Source organism: Cynocephalus volans, chromosome 10 (genome assembly GCF_027409185.1).
Source record: "Cynocephalus volans isolate mCynVol1 chromosome 10, mCynVol1.pri, whole genome shotgun sequence".
Lineage (NCBI taxonomy): Eukaryota > Metazoa > Chordata > Mammalia > Dermoptera > Cynocephalidae > Cynocephalus > Cynocephalus volans.
In genome coordinates this window covers 46,026,689-46,049,106 of record NC_084469.1, presented here as the reverse complement: position 1 = coordinate 46,049,106, position 22,418 = coordinate 46,026,689, and the positions used below count along the sequence as shown (strand labels likewise).

General features: G+C 38.3%; 1 protein-coding gene across 1 annotated transcript in view; it reads right to left on the bottom strand.

Annotated features, from left to right (window-relative positions):
• The window catches only part of PIGL (phosphatidylinositol glycan anchor biosynthesis class L), a 68,026-nt gene that overhangs the window by 41,247 nt on the left and 4,361 nt on the right, over window positions 1-22,418 (bottom strand). Inside the window, exon 2 of the mRNA XM_063111969.1 lies at window positions 17,164-17,263. Within this exon, the coding sequence (XP_062968039.1) occupies window positions 17,164-17,263 (100 nt within the window). The remainder of the gene's footprint in view (window positions 1-17,163; window positions 17,264-22,418) is intronic.

Here is a 22,418-nt window from a genome sequence, read left to right as displayed (position 1 = left end):
CTATGGCCCTGGCACCTCTGATAGTCCCTGGTCCACCATTCCAGCCCCACGTGGAGACTGAGGGATTAAAAATGTCCACATTGTCACTTACTGCTCCCTTATTATAGCTACACTTCTTTAGGGTGGTTTAATAGGTGTAATAGGAGACATTTGGATTCTTCTTCAGCTCAGCTAAGATCAATGAAAACTGAAAAAATAAAAAATTCTTTATGCTTTATATTATAGATATAAAACTTTCTCTGAAACACAGTGATTTCCAAAATGAAGGAAGACACTGAATTGGAGGTTAAGAAAGAGAAAAGGATGACAGAGAAAGAGTAAGTCTGTAGTGTAGCTCGAGGACCTTCATTCTCATCTGTTAGGTAGAAGGAAGCTGAGATGGGGATGAAGAGCCAAGGGAACCAAGAACCAAGAATGTGAGCTGCTTCTGTGGTCTTGTGAGAAGTAACTGAGGTCAGAGCTAAGGCTATACCATTTTGTACACTGGGTAGGGGGATGGCATACTTTGAGGCACACATAGAGGTTTCCCATAAGAATGCCAAGTGACTAAAGATTGCTAGAGCAAGGACTCACCCCCACAGTCCTTTCTCAGAGAATCTACCTTTGCCTTCTTATCAGAGAGCTTGCTCCATGCCTGTTCTCCTAAGCAAAAGACCATACAATTCTACCCTCCCAGGCCACCTGACCCAATGTCCACTCCAATTTTCTCTTGCAGGAATTTGGAATTGCAACTCAGAGACTTCAGCCTGGAGGGTCTCAAACATTACTTACTGTACCTTAGGATCAACTGGAGAGTTGGTTTAAAAACTTGATCCCCGACCCCATTAGATTCAGGAAAATTACAGTAAAGGCTAGGTACCTGTGTTTTAACAAATGCCCCAGGTAATTCTACTGCACTTAGCCTGCAGATCAACTCCTATATTTTACAAAATATCACTCTAGTTAGTCTGTACTGATGAAGGGTGGCCATGTAAAGCTACAGAGGCCATAGGTGTAGGCTGAAATAGAGAGACCACATGGCCCTATGTGTAACCTTGGACAAGTTACTTAACCTCTTCCTGACTCAGTTTCCTCATCTGTAAAATGAGAGGAGTAACAGTATCTACTTATAGGATTCAGAATTAAACAAGTTAACAACTTTAAAGTACATAGGATGGTGTCAGATAGAGGAAATGACTAATATGTGTCAGCTATTATCACCATTAGGCTGCAGACAATGTTTTACTTAAAAGGGGAAAAGGAAGTGGCAACAGAAAGGAGACGGTCGGGCGAGAGCAAATGCCTCACTTTGCACCACCATCCTGCACTACGCTTGCCCCACCATTTCCCCGATATTCATACCATGTAGCTTGGGACCTCCGATGCTTTTGGGTTTTCTATCTTTAATGCTCTTCTGCTTCTTCACCAGCCTACCTTTCACCCAATCCCATCGTGGCTCAGGCTGTGTAGACCAGTCATCACCTTCCGGAAAACTTGCCCTAAATCTCAAGTTAGGTGAAATACGTCTCTTCTGAGATCCCTCCCTGCACTTCCCCTTGTGCTGTCTCTGCTCTTACCATGCTCGGCATGATGAATATGTACATCTTTGTCTCCTCACTAGACTGGGAGCTCCTTGAGGGATGAGTCTGTTCTACTTACCAGTTTAGCCCCAGCACAGGCCTGCTGCAGAGCTGAGCAAAGCAGAACCTGCCTCCCCAGGAGAGCCCGGGATGCCTTCTTTACTATATGGTTAGCCTTCCGCCAGCCTTCTGCTGCCCCAAGTTGCACCCGCTTGGCTGGCTCTCAGTGAAGGTGTTCAGTATGAACTTGGCATCAAAGAAAAACTAATCACTAAATTAGAAACCACAAATTCAGGTTAATTCCTAAAACCTAAAGGCCAAAGAACCCTTGCAACATAACCAGCTCCAAAAATAATTCAAAGGAATTGCTGGGATGGTGTTGTTTGAAGAATTCAGAGATCAAGAAGATTCATGAACTTTGTTTCCACTATCCCCTAAAACAACAACAGCAACAAAACAACAACAAAAAGAACCAAAAAGAAAGAGGCTAATATTTATTGAGCAGCTACACTTGCAAATTCTTGATTCGGTCAACACAAGAGGTATATGATGTGAGCACTACCCTGATTTGTGGATACAAAGCCATGGTTTCAGTTCCCAACAGCACCTGCACAGTAAATGAAGTAATGGAAGATACTCAGTTCTTACCCCAGAGATTAATGAGGTCAGGGAGAAACTGAGGAGAAGCTGCCCAGGGTTGGGATGATTCCCAACAGGATATTCAGGACCTTTACTCTTCCTAAAGTATAGGGTCTGTGATCTCTTCAGGGGCTGGGGGGACATCCTGGGGTCTGAAGGCCAGAAAATCTCCTTTACTTGCTAAGCAGCTTGAGCACCTGTACAGGCCTCACATTAACCCCCACAGTAGGCTCAGCCCAAACCATTTGTCCAAGTCACCTTGTGACCAGAACTCACTCACTGCATGCTCTTTTGCATCACCCTGACCTACTTATGAACACGACCTAATCATCACCACTAAGGTAACCCTAGTTACCGTACCACACACCCCAAATGTTACTCTTATGGTAGCAATGTTCCCTTTGCTCCTAGGTGTTCTTCTCCAAAATCCCCTTTCTGTTATCTCATAATGACAGTGTCACTTCCTCTTCACATGGGAAAGAATAAAGAATACCACTACTCTACAGCTAGTTGCCTGATTCCTCATGAAGGCCCTTATTTTCTCAGAAGGACTATCTCAGAGGCACTATATAAACAAACCTGAAACATTATAAAAGTACATTTGTCTGTTTGTTTACATTGTCATGTGAAAATGACTACATAGCTTTTCAGTAATATTGGAAAGTGTGTTTGGCATGACTGATTTGACTTAAATATAGAGGTTATGTGGCATACACACAATTCCTTGTGAGGGCATTCCTGGTGAGCCGTCTCAAAGAGACAAGCAGTTATCTTCCAGAGCAGCTGATCTGCCTCGGGTATTGAGATACTATGGGCAGGAAAATGAAGAGTGGTTTCAAACATGAGCCCCCAAATGAACAGCCCAGAAGTAGAAGCCCAGGTCTCTGCAGGTGCTAGTTACAAATGAACTGCTCCTGCTCTACGGGTATCTCCAGGGTGAGCAGGAATTTATTTATTTTATGATGGTTAACGATTCTTCTAGCAAGGCTGGGGAGAACTCTTATTAATTAAATAAATTATGACACAGGTAGTCCATGAAATAGCATGACTTGTGTTTGTATGTAAATATATATGTGTAAAGTATGGAAGGTACACAAAGTTACACATCATACAGTTACCAATGGATCTCTGAGGACCAAAGTGGTTGGGGGAAAAATGAAGGGAGACATTCATTTTTTCACCTGATATATTTTTGTACTGTCTGTTTTTACAATGAGTATGTACTACTATTTTTTTTATTTTTTATTTATTTATTTTTTAAATTTTACGTACTACTATTTTTTAAATAACAGTTTTCTTGCTACATAATTCACAATTCTCCCATGTAGAGTATACAATTTAATTTTTAAAAAAGTATATTCACAAAGTTGTGCAGCCATCACCATAATCAATTCTAGAACATTTTTATCACCCCAAAATAGACGCTATTAGGGGTCACTTCCCATTTCCCGCTCCTCCAGCCCCTGGCAACCACTTCGCTACTCTGTCTCTATGGATTTGCCTCTTCTGGGCATTTCACATAAATGTAACCAAACAATATGTGGCCTTTTGTGTCTGATTCTTTCACTTAGTATAATGTTTTCTAGGTTCATCCATGCTGCAGCATGAATAAGTATTTCACTCTTTCTACAGCCAAATAACATCCACTGTACGGATAAACCACATTTCGTTTATCCACTCATCAGTTGATGGACATTTGGGTTGTTTCCACGTTTTGGTTACTATAAATAGGGTTGCTATGAACATTTACACACAAATTTTTGTTTGAATAGCTGATTTCAATTCTTTAAGGCATTTACCTAGAAGCAGAAACGCTATGTCATATAGAAATTCTATGTTTAATTTTTTGAGGAACTGCCAAACTGTTTTCCACAGTGGCTCCATCATTTTATATCCCCACTAGCAATGTATGAGGGTTCCAATTTCTCAGCATCTTTGCCAACACTTGTTATTTTCCTTTAAAAAAAAAAAAATTATGTAGGTATAAAGTGGCATCTCACTGTGATTTTGATTTTCATTCCTTTAATGACTAATGATGTTGAACATCTTTTCATGTGCTTGTGGGCTGTTTGTATATCTTCTCTGGAGAAATGTCTACTCAAGTCCTTTGCCCATTTTTCAATTGGATTCTTTAGTTCTGAGTTCTTTATATATTCTGGATAGCAATCCTTATCAGATATATGATTTGTAAATATTTTTTTCATTCCATGGGCTGTCTTTTCACTCTCTTGATAGTGTCTTTTGATGAACAAAGTTCATCAAATAGAGTTTTTTATTTTGATGAAGTCCAATTTATTTTTTTCTTTTGTTGGTTATGCTTTTGGTGTCATATCTAAGAAATGATAGCCAAATACAAGGTCAAGATTATTTACTCATATTTTCCTTTAGGAGTTTTATAGTTGTAATTCTTACATTTAGGTCTGAGATAATTTTTGTGAGTGTTGTGAGAGAGGGGTCCAATTTCATTCTTCTGCATGAGGATATCTAGTTGTCCCAGCACCAATTGTTGAAGAGAGTATTCTTTCCCCACTGAATTGTCTTGGCACTGCTGTTGAAAATCAATTGATTATACATGTGAGGGCAGCATGTATTATTAAAAAAAAAAAAAGAATAAAGCCTATCAATCCTTCCACTGAAGAAATTAGCCCATTAAGCTATGTCTCAGCCTTGATGAACTAGGTCTACCTAACCATGACAGTTTTGCCAAATCAGTAGATGTAGCAACACATCATCTTAATTTGCAACACACACAGATAGCTGCAACTTTTCTTATCCCAAGTGCTCATAGGAAGATCCCACAAATGACTAAGAATTACTTCTTAGAACCTGGTGTTATGGGGAAATAATCTGAAAGACTGACCCAACATTATTTGGGTCACCAACATTATTTGGACACTAACATTATTTGTCTATAAGACTTGCATTTTAGAGAATTAATTGCCTTATATGCAAAGTTTTTGGTCCCATACAATTTTTGTAGAGGCAAAGGGGAGCTGGCCGAACCTACTTTGGTTAGTAAAAAAAGTTCTACTTCTAAGTTCTCTTTATATCTCTATTCAGCTTTCTAATGAGAGGGCTCCAGCTTCTAACAATGAATATATTCTTTTTTTTTTTTTTTTTTGGTGCCGTGACTCGGATCACAATGGATATAATCTAATACAGATAAATTATTAAATATAAAAGTGCTTGGGGGCCAGCCCGTGGCTCACTCGGGAGAGTGCGGTGCTGATAACACCAAGGCCACGGGTTTGGATCCCATATACTGATGGCTGGTTCGCTCACTGGCTGAGCGTGGTGCTGACAACACCAAGTCAAGGGTTAAGATCCCCTTACCGGTCATCTTTTAAAAATAAATAAATAAATAAATAAAATAAAAAAATAAAAGTGCTTGGTAAAATGGAAAGCACTTAAAAATATCACATATGCTGCTAAGCAGAGCACATGAGCCTCCATTTATAGAAGAACAGCCACACCTAAACATGTCCGATCTGATCCTGAAGACTTGAGAACCCAAGTCTCAGGAGCTTTAGGTAAAATCATCACCTCATTCAGTCATTTTACATATAAGAAAAGAAAAGCCCAGAGAGGGGAAATTATTTGCCAGTGGACACACAGCTGGTGTGTAGTAGGGCCACAACCTGAACCCACATCTCATGACTCCTAGATGAGAGTTCTTTCCATCATAGCGTACTTTTTTCATTTTCTTTTCTCTGATCCGGTCTTCCTCACATCCACCCTTCCTTCAGCTGCCAGTAGTAATATGTCTAAAATGGAAATATGGACTTCCAATTATAGTTCTAGTGACATTTGCACTTTATTTTCTTCCCTCAAACTCCATTGAAAACAATAACAAAATAAAAATTAAATAGCATCAATATTGATGAAGCAAGAAAACCAGAAAACATGAGACATACCTGCCTAATACTGTGAAATCTGCCCCGGAAAGAGAAGGAACACAGCCATCTGGCACATGCTGCACACTGGACTTTCCCAAAGGATGTGGAAGTTCCTCAAAATCAAGCCTCACCACCCTCAGAGGCATCCAGTGATCTTTCATTAGCACCGTGAAGTCTACAGACAATAAATGTTAAAGGAGAAACGTGCTTTGAAGAAAAATCATGTCAACAAGCCATTTCTAGTGCCTACATCAAGCCGCCTTGCTCCAGAAGAGTTCCAAGAGGTGAGCAGGAGAATATAACACAAATATAGATGCCTCCACAGTAAAGGAAAGAGAAGACTTGAGGAGTTAGTGTTGGAGACAGTAAGATTCAGCAGAGGCTTCAGATGGCCTCAGTTTGATAGCGACACCTTCTTCTGACTTTCCAAAACTATTCTTCAGCAGGTAGCTGGCCCCATTCAAACATGAGAATCCCCAAACCACCAACCCACAGGGGACATCCCATAATGCATGACAACTTCAAAAATAAAGGAAGGAAGGAAAGAAGGAGAAAAGAATATTAGCAAAAAGCAGATGAAAAACCTATATAATTTCAAAATATCCTCCAGTGTCTTAAAGAATTACTAACAGCCTGATATCTCAAAAAAAAATATATCAGGGGGAGGGAGGAGGGAGGGAGGGAGAAGGGTCTTAAATAAGAGATTTAAGGGTTATAAGAAGAGGCTTTTGCATAACAGAAATGGAAATTAGTACAGCTTGGCAAATAGGCAAGGAAAAAAAAAAACTATTAAAAATAAAACGAAAGACGGCTGGCCAGTTAGCTCAGCTGGTTAGATTGATGTGTTGATAACACCAAGGTCAAGGCCAGCTGCCAAACGAAACAAAACGGCCAGCTGCCAAACGAAACAAAACAAAACTAAAAACAAACAAAAAACCAAAAACATATTGGTCAATGAATTCCCATCAAATCAAGGATGAATCAAAACAATGAATTCAGGAACGGACAAGCCATGGCAAACAGATTGACTGCACTTTGGCTAATTCAACATGGGATTAAGATTAAACAACCCTATGGTGCTGATAACACTGAGGTGGGGGTTTGATCCCTGCACAAGCCAGCAAAAAAAAAAAAGAAGAAGAAAAAACAGCTAGCTGGTTAGTTCAGTTGGTTAGAGAGCAGCCTTATAACACCAAGGTCTCAGGTTGAGATTCCCACACAGGCCAGCCACCAAAAAAATAAAAAATAAAAAAAATAAACAACTGTGAGAATCATGGTTTTTGAAAAGAATGTGTCATAAACCTTGACAAAGTAAAAGTAATAATATAATAGGAATTTGAGGAGGAGAGTTTCTTGGAAGAAGTCCAAGTATGTTCACTTCCTCCAGGCAGTCAGTAGAAGCAGATAATTTGAAATATGGGTTAACAACAAAACCTCACCAACTGCAATCTCAAAACATTTCATTATCTCTTCTTAACTGTGGACAGAATTTTTTAGGAATTAATCCATTGTAACTGGATTAGATGGAACATTAATCTGAAGTTTATATCAAGTTAAAGTTCCTCAGTTTCACTTCCTTCTCAAGTAACATTAAATTTTATTTGTTTTATCAAAACTATAGCACCTATGGAATTATTTCCATTTTTCTGAAGTTACAATTAAGAATTCATCTCTCTTTCTATCTGCAGATATGCACAGAAAGAAGGTTAGCATTATATATTGACAAGGGTTATTCCCAGGTAAGATGATCGAATGGTTTTTGCTTTCTTTTCACTTTTTTACAAGTATGTATTATTAAAAATTAATTATTGAAAAAATACATATGTACAAAAATCTGACCACCTTTTTCCTTTGTACAGTATCATTTCATTTAAAAAAAAAAAAAAGCAAATATAAAGGCTGAGAAAGATACATTTGGAAATAATATTTAAAAAAATAAATCTAATAATATTTGTTTATAACTAATGCAAACTCATTATCAAAACTATGGAAAATACTGAAAAGAGGTTTGAAGAAAGCATATACATCTTTTTAAAACTCAATATTATATTATGAACATCTTCCTGGGTCATTAACTATATATAGAAAATGTTGGATTGTGGTTTAATGTTCTAAACAATGGCTATATAATTAATCACTTACTGTTAGACATTTAGGTTGCTACCAACCTTTTGCTATTAAAAAGAGGGCTGCAATGTATGTCACAATACATAAAGTCATCTTGAATCCTATTTTTGTGGTATTTGCAAACCTTCTCCAATCAACCTCTTCCAACAAGTAGTATTAGCCACAAATGGATCTTGTAAAGACCATCCCTCCCTGGTCCCCACTTTGCTTTTTTTGCACTGACTCCCCCAGTTACCTGAAGGCCTAGCCTCCCTTCAATTCCCAGACTAATCTGGCTTTGAAGTAGTATTGAAGCAGCTTTTGGTTTTCACATAATAGCTCCATATCAGCTAGGTCCACTTGGGTCTCCTTCCCTGGTTTCTTTTCTAGGAAACATTCTTGCCCTTTGCACCCTTTGGGAGGACTGGAGCCCTGCCTTGCTCTTGCCAACAGAGACCAGAACTGTGCCGTTGAGACTTAGCCCAGGCACTTCTTTGTGTATTTGGAGAAAAGGACTGCAGGAGCCTTTATTTTAATCTCTTTAACAATGAAAGGACACTTGGTCAGATCCACTCTGGCAGCAAGCATACAGTCTTTTCTGGGTTTTGTAGGGAAAAGGCTCTCCTCAGGAGGAGAGAAGGTTTAATTGTCAATATAATCCCAACAATCCTAGACTCTGCTTTGTGGCTTCTCTTTCACTATATGATTTGCATGGATTTATTGGAAAACACAAAGACTTCCAGGAACTGCTAGCAAGTCAGGCTCATTTATGTTTCCTAGCAGGTACTGGATTCTACTTCCTTGTTCAGCTAAAATTAGTCTGTAAAAGTCTTGGGCTTTTTAATGTCACACTGATGTTAAGACAAGCACTGGGATAAATGAGATTTTTATTTGCCTGAAACCTTAGGACAATGGAGCCTAATCTGTATAATGACAAAATAAACAGATGTAGAAAAATGCTTCCAAAACGAAGTATTCACTTAAAACTTTCCATAAGGTTAAAAATAACTATGCAAATCAAGGATTCAGACATTAATTAAAGAAAGTGAAAACAATTTCACTTAAGTCCCACTTTGCTAACGTCCATTTCTGGGTAAAGAAAGTGAGGAAAGAAGTTGATACCATAGGCATCACTTGAGTTCTTTGAGTCCACACATGTATATGCTGGCCACAGGAAGAAAGCTATGGTTTAAGTGGAGCCACCGGTTTACTCAGCATACATCACTGAGCAACTACTACATATCAAGGGTTATGACAGAACTTGAGGACACAGACACAGAGGGGCTTATAGCCTAGCGTAAAAATTTAGCATGTATGCTAGGATATAATGGGACAATGGGCGCATGTAACAAAAGTACCCAAGGAAACCTGGGCAAACCAGGGATGGTGCCACAGAGTTTAAGGTAATTCTTGAATTGAGGTTTGAAGGATGAGCAGGAATTTGCTAGATGGACAATGTGAGGGGTGTTGGGTGCATTTGAAAGCCTCGTGGGTTTGAAGCACAGCTTAACTATAAGGCCAGAAGATGCATAGGAGAGATACAGATTGGGGTACTGGTCAGTCCTACCTATTTTGTTATGGGATTAGAGGTGATATGTGTGTAGGCAAGTGCTGGAAGATAAGGCTGAGCAGGGAGGCAGGGATTAGACCACAAGTAGCATTTTTATTTTGTATTTTTTTTTTTTAGTTTTATTTTTAATTGATAAATAAAAATTGTATATATTTATGGGTAAAATGTGATGTTTTGATACATGTACACACTGTGGAATAATCAAATCAGGCTAATTAACATATCCAAGGCCGGCCCGTGGCTCACTCGGTAGAGTGTGGTGCTGATAACACCAAGGCCATGGGTTCGGATCCTATATAGGGATGGCCGGTTTACTCACTGGCTGAGCATGGTGCTGACAACACCAAGCCAAGGGTTGAGATCCCCTTACCGGTCATCTTTAAAAAAAAAAAAAAAAAAAAATCCATTTCTTCATATACTTTTTTTTTTTTTTTTGGACCACAAACAGCTTCCAGACCTTGCAAGTTTTTTTTTTTAAAGATGACCAGTAAGGGGATCTTAACCCTTGGCTTGGTGTTGTCAGTATCATGCTCAGCCAGTGAGTGAACCAGCCATCCCTACATAGGATCCGAACTCGTGGCCTTGGTGTTATCAGCACCACACTCTCCCGAGTGAGCCACGGGCCAGCCCCAGACCTTGCAAGTTTTGCCAAACAATAGGTCACTGGGTCCCAAAGCACTTTAATGGCCAAGGGTTATAATTGGGGGAATCTTTTTGTTTTAATTCCATCACGATCAGGCCTCTTCTGAATCCTCACCATTTCCAGTCTGAGAAATTAAGAGCACTGTACCTGACCTTCCTCCTACTCATCCTCCAGAATGAGGCCCATGAGATCACCACAGTGTTTATAAAAAGGCTTAAAGGCATTGCTATCTTTTCAAAGAACCCTGATCCATGTTTTGAACTTGCCAAATCAAATATCAAAATGTACACAGAATTATTTCTAATCCAGCATTTACTTGAGTAGATAGAGGCTAAATAGAAAGAAGAAAAAAAATTTTTGTTTTTTGACTAGCTGGTCCAGGATCAAACTCTGGACCTTGGTATTATCAGCACCATGGTCTAACCAAATGAGCTAACCAGCCAGCCCAGAAGGAATGTTTTATTAGATATGTGGGATAGTCTTTAAAAAGTAATATAGGCTTGCTAAAAAAAAAAAATCAAATTGTACAGAATTCTGTGGAATTAAAAAGCAAGTGTCCTTCCCTGGCCCCAGTTAGGTAGCATCTACTGCTATAGAGTCTGGTATGTATCCTTCTAGAAATTATCTATGCACACAGAAATGTGTGTTTTTGTTTTGTTTTGAAATATGAATGAAATAATTCTAAAGATTCTTCCTAATAAGTTAAGAAGCACAAAAGTAACAAATGAATACTAAATCTGTAGGTTGCATTTTCCAATCTCATCCAACTCCCAATTATCCTAGAAAGGGTCTCTAATCTTCCTTCAAGGCCTGTCAGCACAAGCACAGCAAAACCGCTGTCCACAAATGTAGCAGTGAAGACTGTCATGCTGACATCTGTTATCCATCTCTTATACTGTACCTTTAACTGTTTTTCTCTTTCTTTGACATCTAGCACAGTTCCTTGTCCATTCCAGGCATTTCTATTCATATCTGTTAACATCTGTAGAACATACATTTTAATATCAAACTACACATTAAATTACCAGAACTTACAGATGTTAAGGAATGCGGTAAAGTTACCAAAAGCAACCATTTAGTTGTCTAATGATTGAGATTATGCCCTATTTTCTTGAGAACTGGGTTTTTCCCCCTTTCTAAGGGATTAGGTAGGAATTTTACTTGGGTATAACTGCACGTTTCCCTGAAACCAAGCAATGACATTCAGAACAATGGGGAGAAAAATCTGACCATACAACACTGTCAACTAACCGTATGCTTAAACCCACACTGGCCTTTCAAATACAGTAACAAAGTGGTGACCTACTTCCCTGCACAAAGTCAGGAATCAATTCCATCTTCTTTTCTGTTTTTGAATCCTAGCACTGCCGTTTATTAGATGTGTGACCTCAGAGATTCTCTTCATCTCTCTGAACATTAGTTTCTTCATGTGAAACAAAAAGATAATAAAACCTATCTTGTACAGTTAGTTTAAGAATTAAATGAGATAGCCTTTGTGAAAGTATGTGTCATGCATGAAGTAGGTAGAAATAACAGCGGTTGAATATATGCTCTGCAGCCAGATTGCCTCAGTTTAAATGTCAGTTCTACCACTAATTAGCTGGATGACCTTGGGTAAATTATTCAACCTCAGTTTCTTATCTGTAAGATGGGAGAAATAATTGGATTATTTTGAGGATTAAGTAAGATCACGTATTTAATATGGTTTTTGGCACTGGCAGTAATAGCTTAATACATATTTACCACCATTATTACGGGTATAGGTAGGTCCTCTACAAAACATCCCTTTCCCCTTTTCCTCTTCATTCTTCTTTTTGATTCATCTAAGTAACCTAAAGTAACATTACAAAGCTTTGTTTTTTCTGGGTTATAAAATGAGGACCTGAAAGACTAAGGGCTGCACGTTGTTAAAGATTAAATTATGTTCCCCCAAAATTTGTATGTTAGATTAGAGCCCTAATCCCCAATGTTACTGCATTTGCAGACAGGGTGTTTAGAAGGTAATAAGGTTAAATGAGGTCATAATGGTGGGGCCCTAATCCAATAGAACTGGTGGTCTTATAAGAAGAGGAAGATCTCTTATCCCCTTCCCCCCATGTGAGGGCACAGTGAGAAGGCAGCCATCTGCAAGCCAGGAAGATGACCCTAATCAGAAACCAACTCTGCTGGACCTTGATCTGGGACTTCTGGCCTCCAAAACTGCAGCAGAAAATAAATTACTATGTTTAAGCCACCCACTATATGGTATTTTGCTATGGAAGCCCAAGCAAACTAAGACAGATTTTGGTATGGTGAAGTAACAAATGCCTAAAAATCTGGAAGTTGCTTTGGAATTAGATAATAGGGAGAGGCTGGAGGAGTTTTGAAGTTCATGCTAGAAAGATTCTAGATTGCCATGAAAGGACGGTCAGTAGAAATATGAAAACTAAAAGTGATTCTGGTGAGGGCTGAGGAAGAAAAAAGGAGAGCTGGGAAGAAAGCCTCCACCTTCTCAGAGAATACATAAATAATCATGAACAGAATGTTGATAGAACTATAAACGTTAAAGGCCATACCGATAAGGTATCTGACAGAAATGAGGAACAAGTCATCAGAAAACGGAGAAATGGCAATCCCTATTATAAAGTGGCAAAGAACTTGGCTGAATTGTGTTCTAGTGCTTTGTAGAATGTAGAACTTGTGAAGGATGAAATTAGCTATTTAGCTGAGGAGATTTCTAAGCAAAATGTTGAAGGTGGAGGCTGGGTCCCCCTGAGTGCTTAAAGTAAAATGTGAGAGTTGAGAGATAAGTTGAAGAAGGAATTATTACGCAAAAAGGAACTAGAACTTAAAAATTTTGAAAAAATGTCAGGCTGTCCATATTGTAAAAAATGAGAAAGCTTGTTCTGAAGAGAACACTAGGGTGTGGCTGGACAACAATTTGATAAGGAGACTGGAAAGGGGCTGAACTACAAATTTAACCAGCCACCTCAACAGCAGCCAGGAGACAGAAAAATGAGACAGAATCAAAGAAGACTTCTTAGATTCTACAGACAATAGAGCCATCCAGCTGTAAATATGCATCATTCTTCAAGAAAAGGGAAGAATGACCCTGAAGGTGACTCAGAAATCAGCAGGGCTGCCAGTCCCACCAACGGCCCCAGTGGGCTTGAAGGGCAGATCATTGAACCAAAGAGGATTATTCTTGAGCCTTAAGGTCTAATGGAATTTACCAACTGACCAGATGGCTCCGTTGGTTAGAGTGCAGTCTTGTAACCCCAACGCCGGAGATTTGGATCCCCACACCAGCCAGCTTCCAAAAAGAAAAAAAAAAAAAGAAAAAAAAAAGAAGACCTAATAAAATTTGCCTTCTGAGGTTTTGAAATTGCTTGGGACCTGTCGCCCATTTCTTCTTCCTGATTTTTCCCTTTTGGAATGGGAATATCTACCCTATGCCTCTCTATCATTGTGTTTTGTAAGTATATAACTTGTCTGGTTTTACAAATTCACAGTTGTGTCTGCGTGTGACATCTGGAGCTGCTACAATCACTTTGTAACCATAAGGAGAAGCATGTTGATATGATAAAAACAGCCAGCAGAAAGATGGGAAGGACTTGGGTTTTCGCTGATGCTGTTGAGACACCCTGGTGCCATCTTGCTTCTGGATGACTTCATAGGTGAGAGGACAAATCTTATTGCCGAGGCCGCCTAAACAGACCCCAGTAGAGTCAGCACTCATTTATAATTTATTGCTCATCTATATGTGTCTATGGCAGTAACTCCTTTCCCTCATCTAGTAATGCACTGGTTCTAATCTTTTAAGGGCATAACCAAACAAAACCAGCCCAAAACAAAACACAATTGGGACCAAGTTTGTTGGAATGATGCAGAAAATAAAAGTAAACAAGTGGTAAGTGAGGGCGGTGGGTACAGACTTCGTTGTGTATAGACTTGGTTACCTCTTATTTGGCAGCTCTTTTCTGGTCCTTAGCTGTGTATCTAGAATTTAGATAACAGAAGCCACTTACCAGACAAGTGAGTTATGTTTTCCTCACAGACTTCCCTTGTACGTTCCAGAATATAAGGTCAATTGCTTAAGTAAAGTTACCAGTTCATCTTAGAAACTGGTAAGTGTTTACCTACTTGTAGACAGTGACATGTCCAAACTGGGGTTAGCTCCTGGACAGTGTCTAAAACTTATGACATAACTAGATACAGATTACAATAAAGATGCAACTTCTTTCTCTAGTACTCCTGTCCTATAAAAATAGCAAATTCTGTTTTTTTGCTTTGGCCTTTTATGTGTATCTAGGATGATCGGTTTTTTTTCTCTGCCAATACGAAAGAGAACTTGTCCCTTCACTATGTTTTAAGTTGTATTACCACCTCCCTGCATATTACCCAGTAATTGAAGACAAAAACTTAAAAGGAAGGTTAAAAAAACCTAAAAAAAAAATTAATAAATCCCAAACTCATTTATAATAAACCCCAAAAACTATGTTGCTGATAAGAAGCAGATTTTTTTTTTTTTTTTTTTTTTTGTCTTTTTCGTGACCGGCACTCAGCCAGTGAGTGCACCGGCCATTCCTATATAGGATCTGAACCTGCGGCGGGAGCGTCACCACGCTCCCAGCGCAGCACTCTCCTGAGTGCGCCACGGGTTTGGCCCAGAAGCAGATTTTTAAGCCCCAAAGGTCATGGAACTCAAAAACCCCAGCTGCCTGATTTTTAAATTTTTTTCACATTGAAGAGGCAGGTCGTAACAATACAGTAAAATATATTTATATATGTCAGAAAATAGTAGAAGAAAAGGAATGTGGTATGGCACTTAAAATTTTATTACAAAAATTTTCAAACTGAAAAGTTAAAAAAATATTATAATGAACATGTATGTACCTTTCACCAAAGTTCAAATTGTTAATATTTATCCATTCTTGGTTAATCTATAAAGGTATTTTTTTCTAGATTGTTTTAAATTGCAGATATCATGATCAATCTTATTATATTTAGTCTTGGTATTCAATATCTGCTGTTTTGAGAATAATAAAAGCCCTTTTACATTCATGTTTTATGAAATTCTCAAAACGATTAAAGAAGAAAATAAGTAATTATGTTCATGTTGTTGGAAAGCAAGTCTTTCAAGTGTAAGAGAAAAGAGATGTTATAATAACATTGTTGAAATGAACATTCCTAGTATGCTGGTTATGGTCTCTGCATTCCATTCTCTACTAAAACAAACCAAGCTTCCTTGGAGAAATGACTGATTCCACAACTGGGCTAGGAAAGTATACAAGATACTACTGGAAAGTCTCATTGTCCTTGAAAGCAAGGAAAACATAAAAGACTAAAGAGGTCACATCCAAAGGACATATAAGACAACACAAAGGCTTACTGGCCAAAGATGAGATGATCTGAGAGTCAAAGAACATGATGATTGAATCTAAAACACCAAATATATAAAAACATGTAAGTTCCTAATGAGATTTAAAAGTACCCTCCCCCACCCAAGAAACAATAACCAATGGATCACAGGTGGAAGTAGGTAGGCCTTCAACTCCTTATTCTGAAAATAACACTTATAAGGGAAAGAATTATGCATCTATCCTGTCCTTTTGGTTCAAATTATATAGCATGCTAACTAAATAGGTCCTGTTAATAGGGAAAGTTCTGCTTTACAAAAAAATTATATCTTGTACATGTAGAATGCATGAGACAATCAGAAACTCACCATTTTGCAGCTTCTCATTAAATTAATGATTCGGGCAATAATCATGAGAACATTACATGAAAGGTTGATAGGAGTCTTTAAAATAAAGAAGGCACCTACAGTGTTGCCATCTTAACTCAGCAATTGTAGAATCACTATAGGTGAGACAATCAGATAGTACATATCTCCTGATTTGATGCAATATGAAGCACATAGTACAGCCTATGAAGTATTCTTGCCCCCAAGTTAGCCTTAAATTTAATCAAGTCTCTATAGTTCATTTCCAATGTGCAAGAAATATGGAGGATAGAAAAACAGCTTAGACAATACCATTAGGAAACAGACAGACAAATCGAGAATGTGGGACATTCTATATGACAACTCAGTTTCTTCAACAAATCAATGACATGGAGGAAAGGGGAATTAAATGTAGAATATCAACCAATTATAATGTATGAACCTTGTTTAGATCCTGATTTAAACAAACGACTGTAAGAAAAACATTTTTCAGCTACTTGGAGAAATTTCAATATGGACCAGGTGTTGGAGAAAACCAAAGAATTATTGTTATTGTTAATTTTATTAGATGTAATGATAATGGCATTGTAACTACATGAAAAATATCCATCTTCTTAAGAGATGCACACCTAGGTATAAAGGGGTGAAATAACCTGATGGCTGGGGCTTTCTTTAAAATACTTCACACACACACAAGACAGATGAATGGATGAAGCAAGTATAGCAAAGCCTTCATAATTATTGGATTTATGGAACAGGTATGTAGGGGTTCACAATACTGTTTATACTTTTGTGTATTTTTTAAATTTATAATAAAAATTTTATGACATGTAGATATACAGAGAAGTAGCTATCTCAAGACAAAAATCAGAAGCTGAAAAAATTTATATCCATTATGCTGTCATTTAAAAACAAATGTGGAGCTATTTTTAAATAAACTTCTCAGATAAGATGTTCCTATCCACCTACATTAGTTTTTTGTCTTTTGAGTGTAACACTGCATATTTATTGCCAAGGAACTTCTATGTTGTTAAAAGATAAATTACCTGTTGTCAATAATCATTACACTGGAGGGTGGAATCCCCAAAACATCACAGCTCTGCAAAAGTTCTTTCTTACGAATCTCTCCTTGATTGTAGTAATTTCCTGAGGATAACAAACATACAGTGGTAGATTTCTTTAACAGTGGAGACCTACCTATTCACTCATTCTCATCCCATCTTGTTCCCTAAAGGATTTTAAACTACCTGGAAAATGTGTATAATAAAAAGTTGAAGAAAATACAATACCAAGGTTATTATAAGATACTCCTACAATAAGAATATCAGGAGCACAATCTTTAGAATCAGCATTCACAATTCTTCCCCATCTCTGTATCTATCTCTATGTTTATCTGTCTGTCTGTGTTTTAGTCATATGCTAGAGGCAGCATGGTACATATAGCCAAGAGCACTGGCTTTGGAGTTAGGCAGATTTAGGATCGACCCAACTCAGAACTGGGGTACCTAGGCACACTATTAGTTTGGGCCCCTTTAAATTTTTATTTCTCAAATATCTGTTTAACATTTATTTAAAAATGAGGCTGCTGTTCCTGAGTATTACAGGAAAATGTATAGGCAACATTCAAGTAAACATCCTCTTTCAAAGAATTTAGCAATCAGCTATCCCCAAGCATACTTCTAGGACAGCCCAACCCCATCAGCACCCCAAAAAGCTTATGTATTCTTTATTTTCCCAACACATATATTTCCAAAGAATAGTTCTGGTAATGAGAACTCCTCTGTATCCTTACAAATAATAACATAGTGAAATTTTGGTATCATTCAAACTGTACTCATTGTGAACAACTGTCTAGCTAATGCACCCCTTAATTCTACTCTCCAGCAAATAACTGCATGTGTGATTTGTCCAACTTACCTAACTTTCCTGAGCCAGTTTTTTCACATGCAAAATAGAAATAATGATTATCTCGGGGCCGGCCTGTGGCTCGCTCGGGAGAGTGCGGTGCTGCTAACACCAAGGCCACAGGTTCGGATCCCATATAGGGATGGCCGGTTCGCTCACTGGCTGAGCGTGGTGCTGACAACACCAAGCCAAGGGTTAAGATCCCCTTACCGGTCATCTTTAAAAAAAAAAAAAAGAAAAAAAAAAAGAAATAATGATTATCTCATAAGGCTTTCTGGAGGGTTATATGAGATAATACATGTCAGTTTTCTCTTTCCTTGACCTCTGTTTGCCTTCCCCCTCCTCTTCTTCCTTTCTTCCGGAATTACAATTCATCTTCATCATCCAGACCAAATGTTAGAGGAGGCCTTCTCCTATTTTCCCTGGCATGTGGTCATTTTCAGTATTCTATTCATAAATATGAACTTTTCTCCATAATCAGATTATTAATTCCTAAACTTTTTTTTTTTTTGATAGCTGGCCAGTACATGGATAGAAACCTGGACCTTGGTGCTCTTAGCACCAAGCTCTAACCAACTGAGCTAACTGGCCAGCCCTAAATGTCATCGAGCTTAAAGCCATGGTCTCCAACTCTGTATCATCCCCATTATCCAGCACACTGCAGGCACTCATGAAGGACTGAACAAAGAGAGGCTCCACTTGTCGTTGCAGGTAACTCAAAGAAAAACTCCCATGTGAAACCTTTCAACCTTGGCAAGAGTTACTCTAGGACTAGCTATGAACTGTTTGAACCCAGACAGGAGACAGTCATTATGTTGTATCCAACAAAGAGACTAGCCCTAAAAAGACTGCAGAAAACAGCTTTAATTCTGTATTGTGCCCATCACGTTTTTTCGAATTTTCTTTATTTAAAAAAATCAGAAACTATAGTCAATTTTATGGTGAACATTATACTGTAGATTCCTTTCAAAACTATACACATACCCGCTCCCATTTTTTTTCCCCAAGATTACTTGATCTTTGGTAATCAATGAGGAGTCAATGTACACTAATGATGCAATTCCTAACTTCAAACGCTGTGCACATCAGTCTGTGGGAAACTGCTTAGAATTGAGACTAACGTGTTTATAGGGCTAGTTTTATTGCCTTGGATTTGAATTAAGGAATTTACAAGAGTTTAGGGAGTTGATGTCAGAGACCATTTAAACTATTTTCACTAAGGTGGTGAAAATGTAGGCACTTGAACAGAATACATGTCTGAGATCCTTCGGCAGCTTATAACTGACATACTCTAGAACAGTGTCCAAGTAGGATGGGTGTGCACTCTGGGATGGGAGGAAAAACATTAGAACCTCTCCTCTTAATTTGTTTACCTTGTCTCTTTTATAAATGTATGCTCTTGTGAATGCTGTATAATGCACACATTAGTGGTCCATAAACTTTTATGAACTATAAATAAAAATACATAATGGGAGTATATGCTCAAAGTTTTTTACCATGTGACCAAAAAATTTAGAGAATATTATTCTAGAAAACTGAAAATGGGATTAATGTAGATCGCTTTATTAGAACTACGTTGTGTGTGTGCACGTATAGCACCTGCATAATTGTAAGTCTTCTGATAACTAATACTTCTCAGGCATACCTAGCAATCATAACCACATATAATAGAAATTAAAGTCACTTGTAAAGACCCAAATTTATACATCATAATGTATAAGGTAGAAATTTCATTTTACTTAAAAAAATTAAATAGGTAATAAATTTGAAAATGTATTAGGAAGAAAAAATGGTCCAAGTTTCCTCCACAATAAAATGAGGAAGTTTAGGTCCTGTGTCAGGGTCTATCCAGGATAACAGAAACCATATCAAATATTTATGACAGCAAGAATTTAATGCAAATATTTTGATACATAACTAACGGAGGATCTAAGGTACAAACAGGAAACAGTGAAGTTACCCAGATATTAGAGACAGCAAGAAGTGACTACCAACCCCTGGTTGGAGATGTAAAGGGAGGAGGGAGTGTTACTATAGCCCAGAGGCCTGGCCTCCCAAAGGAAGCTGAAACCCAGAGAGCTGGACCCCCTTTCCATTAGAATGTATCCACAAAACACAGGTTAAGAAATCACGATTTAAAAATGAAATTAAAAATTTTAAAAGGGCAAAATATTTGAATAGACATCATCCAAAGAAGATATTAAGATGGCCAATAAGCACATGAAAAGATGCTCATTATCGTTAGTCAATAGGGAATGCAAATCAAAACTATGATATCACTTCATGTCCACTAGGATGGCTAGAGTAAACAAACTGCAATGTTCTACAAATGTTTACAAATTTACAAATGTTGACAAAGATACGGAGAAACTAGAACCCTAATGCATTGCGGTTGGGAACATAAAATGATACAACTGCTGTGTAAAACATTTCAGCAATTCTTAAAAAATTTAGACAAAGAATTACCATATGACTAAGCAATTGTATTTACAGGTATGTACAGCCGGCCCTCCGTATCTGTGGGTTCTGTATCTGTTTTAGTCCGTTTTGTGTTGCTATAATAGAATTATTATAAAGAAGAGACATTTATTTGGCTTACAATTCTGGGACAGCTGCATCTGGCATGGGCCTCAAGCTGCTTCTACTCATGGAGGAAAAGGGGCAGGCAGCCGGTGGGTACAAGCAGATCACATGGCAAGAGAAGAAGCAAGCAAGAGAGGAAGAGGAAGAGAGAGAGAGAGAGAGAGAGAAGGAGAGAGAAGGAGAGAGAGGGAGAGAGAGGGAGAGAGAGGGAGAGAGAAGGTGCCAGGGTTCTTTAAACAATCAGCTCTCCCAGGAACCAATAGAGTGAGAAATCACTGGCTACCCCTCCTCCCCCAGGGAGAGCATGAATCCATTCATGAGGGATCCACCCCCATGACTCAATCAGTTTCCAACACTGCCACATTGGAGATCAAATTTCCACATGAGTTTTGGAGGGGACAACACATCCAAACTCCATCAGCATCCATGGAGTCAACCAACTGTGGGTCAAAATTATTTGAAAAAAAAAAATTGGGTCTGTATTGAACATGCACAGACTTTTTCTTGTCATTATTTCCTGAATAATACAGTATGACAACTATTTACATAGCATTCACATTGTATTAGGCATTATAAATAATCTAGAGATGATTTAAAGCATATGGGAGGATGTGCATAGGTTATATGCAAATACTACACCATTTTATAGCAGGAACTTGAGCATCTGTGAATTTTAGTATCTGTGGAAGGTCCTGGAACCAATCCCTCATGGATACCGAGGGATGACTATACTCAAAAGAACTGAAAACGAGTACTAACAGATACTTCTACATCAACCTTCATAGGAGCATTATTTAAAATAGTAAGAAGTGGAAACAACCGAAGTGTTCATCAATAGATGAATGAATAAATGAAATGTGGTATATACATACAATGAAATTTTTCAGCCATACAAAGGAATGACAGCATCTTCATATTCTTGGTGGCCTAAAGACAGGGTAGCAGGAGGTAAAGCTTGTGCACAAATAAGGAGAGCTCCATACAGACAGGACCTTCAAAAGGCACTTCCTTCAATGGATGCACCCTAGACAGAGAGGAACGGGCTACATTTCTCTCTCAGACTTGATTTTAGTAGAGGAAAAAATAAGAAAAATGTCACCCCCTAAAATTGTTAACTATACAGTCAGCTTCATTTGCTGTGACAGACTGTATTTTCCAAAAATAGCTATAGCTATAGCAATATTTCTAGTACCACATGAACTTCTAGAAGCCCTACACTCCCCATCAGGAGGTGGAATCTACTTCTCTTCTTGAAACTGCATTTGACTTACGACTGCCTCAACAAGGAGAATGCACGATTTCTTTCCAAGGCTAGGTCATGAAAGACATACGGCTACCTCTAGCACAGGCCCTCTCTCAGGAACCCAGCCACGGAGTTGTGAGGAATCCCAAGCCACATGGACATACACTACATGTGGATGTTCTGGCTGATATCTCTAGTTAAGTCCCCAGCTTGTAAGCCAGACTTCTAAGTGAATGAGTCTTCAGGTGATTCCAGTCCCCAGTCTTTGGGTCCTCCAGCTGAGGTACTAAACATCGGGGAACAGAGACTGTACTCTGTCTGAAACAATGAGAAAGTATTTAAGTTTAAACCACTAATTTTTGAGATAATTTGTTATGTGGCATTAAACAACTAATACTTTTGGATTTGGACCCTGAATTTACACTACCTCTGTGGCCTGAAAAATCTCAATGTAATATTTTAGAGTGATCTGAAATAGGTAGTGCTGGCTGAAGCAAAAGTAAATCATCTTTCAGGAGAGAACAAATTTATGGTTACTAAAGGTGAGGGGGAAGGGATGGGGGGGTGGAG